General features: G+C 34.9%; 1 protein-coding gene across 1 annotated transcript; it reads right to left on the minus strand.

Moving 5' to 3' along the window:
* Positions 1-554: 554 nt before the first annotated feature.
* LOC113556248 lies at positions 555-2,793 on the minus strand. The gene has a single exon (XM_026961081.2). The coding sequence runs from the start codon at positions 2,375-2,377 to the stop codon at positions 914-916; it is 1,464 nt and encodes a 487-aa protein (XP_026816882.1). The 5' UTR covers positions 2,378-2,793; the 3' UTR covers positions 555-913.
* Between the last annotated feature and the right edge of the window lie 571 nt (positions 2,794-3,364).

Genomic DNA, 3,364 nt, shown 5'->3' on the forward strand with positions numbered 1-3,364 from the left:
GAAAACATGAAAATACTTGCTTACACCTATATATAGCCTTTTAATATTTCATAAGTGCAAGATAGATATTTAATCCAATACTCAAATTTAACGATTATTATGTAAAAATTAAAAAAAAAAAAATTAATTAACATTTTAACACTATTAATATTAAAAATATTTAAAACATTGATAATGCCGATATTTCAAGTCAAATATACATAATAAAAACTTAAAACCATACAGAGATTTTCTTAAAATAATTAATACATAACACGAAATGCTATGTCATGTTAAAATGTTGTACATTCATAAACTTTTTTCATATATATATTATATTTCTATTATATTTCAGCAACTATATCTACATATTTTTATTTCATTAATTTAGTTAATTTAATATGTAAATTATATTATTTTAAAACTTATTATTTATAAATAAAAAATAATTATTATTATAATATGGGTAAATCCTAGGGTAAATTTTGTTACCATCAAAACTTAAGTATGAAAACAACAAAAAATAAATAAGAAATAATTTATTAATATTATATAATTATTTAAAAATATATAATATTGTGTGAAATATAAAATGTTTTAGTTAACCAATTAAGGTGTTCAGATAAAGATACGTCAGATTTAATAATAATTTTGTAAAATGTAAGTGGTCAACAAAAATTTTAAACATAACTTATAATTTAATAATGTTAAACTAAGTAATTAATTTAAACAGGTAGTAATGTACAAGTACATTTTGGCAGGGAGGTATAGAAATAAGTAATGTAATTTATGTTAGTACCAATTTTTTTTATTTAAATGAGAAACAATTAACATTTTATCTAGCATTAAAAATAATAATGTTAAAATTATTCATATAATTAGAAATATTGAAATAAAATATAATTAAAACTAAATGAGTTTTTTAAAAAAGAGATTAGTTTTCTGAATCAAATATGCGTACCCTTACACGTTGCTTATAATGATACTCTTTTAAGTACGACTTTAATAGTTTTGGAAGTTTTAATTGATTGACATCATCATATGTAATTTGACTACAAATTGCTGCACGACAGGTGTGTTGCAAAGAAAATGTGAAATTTCGATGTAATGGTATGGTCAGCATTGGTTCAAAAAACATACAGCAAGTAGGATCTTTATAATGTTCTATTAGTCCGCAAACTGTAGATGATGCAAAAACACCAGGATCCCTTGAATCAAAACTAAAGAGATGATTCCATTGTTCAATTCGTGCATGTAAAGATCGACCGTATTTCCTGAAGCTTACAGAAAACAAATACTCTTCTTGAGCCGAATCTCTAAGTAAAAAAGTGCCTTCAGGTTTATTTTCAAGCAATTTTTCTGCCTCATATCTGTCCATTTTGCCCCAATAAAACGAGCAATTTGTGATTTGAAGTAGATCAGGAACTAAGTAGTGAATATAGTCAATGGATGTATGTATTCGTTGACTGTCATCCATATCATGTGGAGCAGTTAAAGCTGTCATTGCAGCTCTATGGAATAAAGAGGTTAAATTGTCTATAGTCATTTTGGGCAAACTAAATTCTACCAGTTGTATGTGTAACCCAGGCCTAAATCCTGGCGGTGGTTCGATACCCTCTTGGATTTCTTTGGCCCGCTCTTTGTAAGCTCTGTCTTCAAGGTCTTCGTTCATAAATTCTGCTCTACTTAGTTCTGCCAGATCCATAAATCCTTCATCAAACGAAGGCAAAACCAATTCGCTGCGTCTTTCAAATGCATTAAAAGCATTTAATGCAGTTCCAAAGTTGCGCAAGTCATGAAACGCTTCATCACTCAGGTCTGGATTGTTTAGCATTGAAGGATCAAAAAAACTATCAGTCAATTCATCAAGATCAACATCTTCATCATCATCATCATCTTCATCTTCATTGTCTTCTGTGCGGTTATAACCTGTGCATACGCAAGTCTCACTCTTTTCTTCGTTTAACTCTTTGGGCATATAGTCATTTGGATTATAGTACTTTGTACTCTTTGACTTTGGACGAGAGCAGTTGAAACGCAACACCCAGTGGTTGAGCTTTTTAGAACCAGCTGTACTTTTCGTCGAGGACGTCTGCGTGTTCTTGGACGTCACCGTTTCTACGCCGGAAGTCGTTGCTGGCGCTTCGCAACCGTTCATGCTCTGATCACCGCCCGAAGAGGACGCTCCGTCACTGTTGGAAACGTAAATATTTTCGAAATGCTGCTGATCTCCTGCGACTGGAACGCCGTGCACCGCACAGACGGGAACGGAGGCTGCTGCCGGGATGGACGAACGCGGGCTGTTTCGGGCTCCCGCGGTCGGCCCATCGTTGTTTTTCGACGAGTCGGCATTCTTCCAAGAGAACACGTCGCCAAGGCTGCTAACTTTTTGTCCCATTTTCACGTCAATCCAAACACGTCATTTATTAGAAACTGATAAAGTTCTCCAGAAAAAAAAAATGAAACGGCGATCGTCGAACGCGAAACGGCGGACTTCCGAAATAAAAATGTCTTCCGTGAACGGATGTCGCGTCGCCCACCGACGACGCCGCGGTCGTCTGTTCCAAATCGGTCGCCCGTGTGGTGTCCGTCAGACGGTAGCGATACCGAAAAACCGAGAGAAGTTTACTACGGAAATTTCGAGAAAAATAGACAATGACAACTGTACAAGCGGATTGTTTGATTTTTTTTTTTACTATTCGCGACACTTCCGTCCGTGATAACCGACGACGACGATCCTATAAACGAGTGAACAGTGAACTACTGTAATAGTATTATATCTTATACATTTATTATTATTATTATTATTGTGTTTCTCTGTGGCCTGCGCATATCACCACTATCATCTTGCGATGTGCGTGTGTGGTGTGGCGTGCGCTGCGTGTTGCTTTTTGCTGCGCTTGCGCGTCGTATTGTGCGCGATCCCCGCGTCCTTGCTACTCGTAGATCGTAGTGTTGGCGAGTGTTCTTGCCCGATGTCGTTGCTTTCACCATATTCCGTTTTCAGTATTCCACTATTCAGCATTCAGTCTTTTTTAGTCCGTATCTGGTACCACCGTTGCGTCAAATCGCATTTCTGCCGATTCTACCTCCATGCGTTTAGTAATGTAACAACTAAACAAGCTATTTAATTATGCCTCCATACAGCATGTACAGTTCTTTGATTTTTCAACCGCTGAATACGCACACAAACTATTGTGGTACCGATATTTTTCAATTTTCACCACCTATACCTGACTTCTATGTTATATATTGATATATTATAAGCAGGGCTCGTTAGTTCATGCACTAAAAAGTTCGGAAATACGCATTTATATTCGCTAACATTTTTAAAATATGCACAATATAAAAAAAATCATAGGCAAATTTTGAAATAATAAGATAA

This window comes from Rhopalosiphum maidis, chromosome 3 (genome assembly GCF_003676215.2).
Source record: "Rhopalosiphum maidis isolate BTI-1 chromosome 3, ASM367621v3, whole genome shotgun sequence".
NCBI lineage: Eukaryota > Metazoa > Arthropoda > Insecta > Hemiptera > Aphididae > Rhopalosiphum > Rhopalosiphum maidis.

Bases quoted from the DNA above. Each gene is read 5' to 3' on its own strand.
- LOC113556248 (XM_026961081.2), bottom strand. From the start codon at position 2,377: ATGGGACAAAAAGTTAGCAGCCTTGGCGACGTGTTCTCTTGGAAGAAT.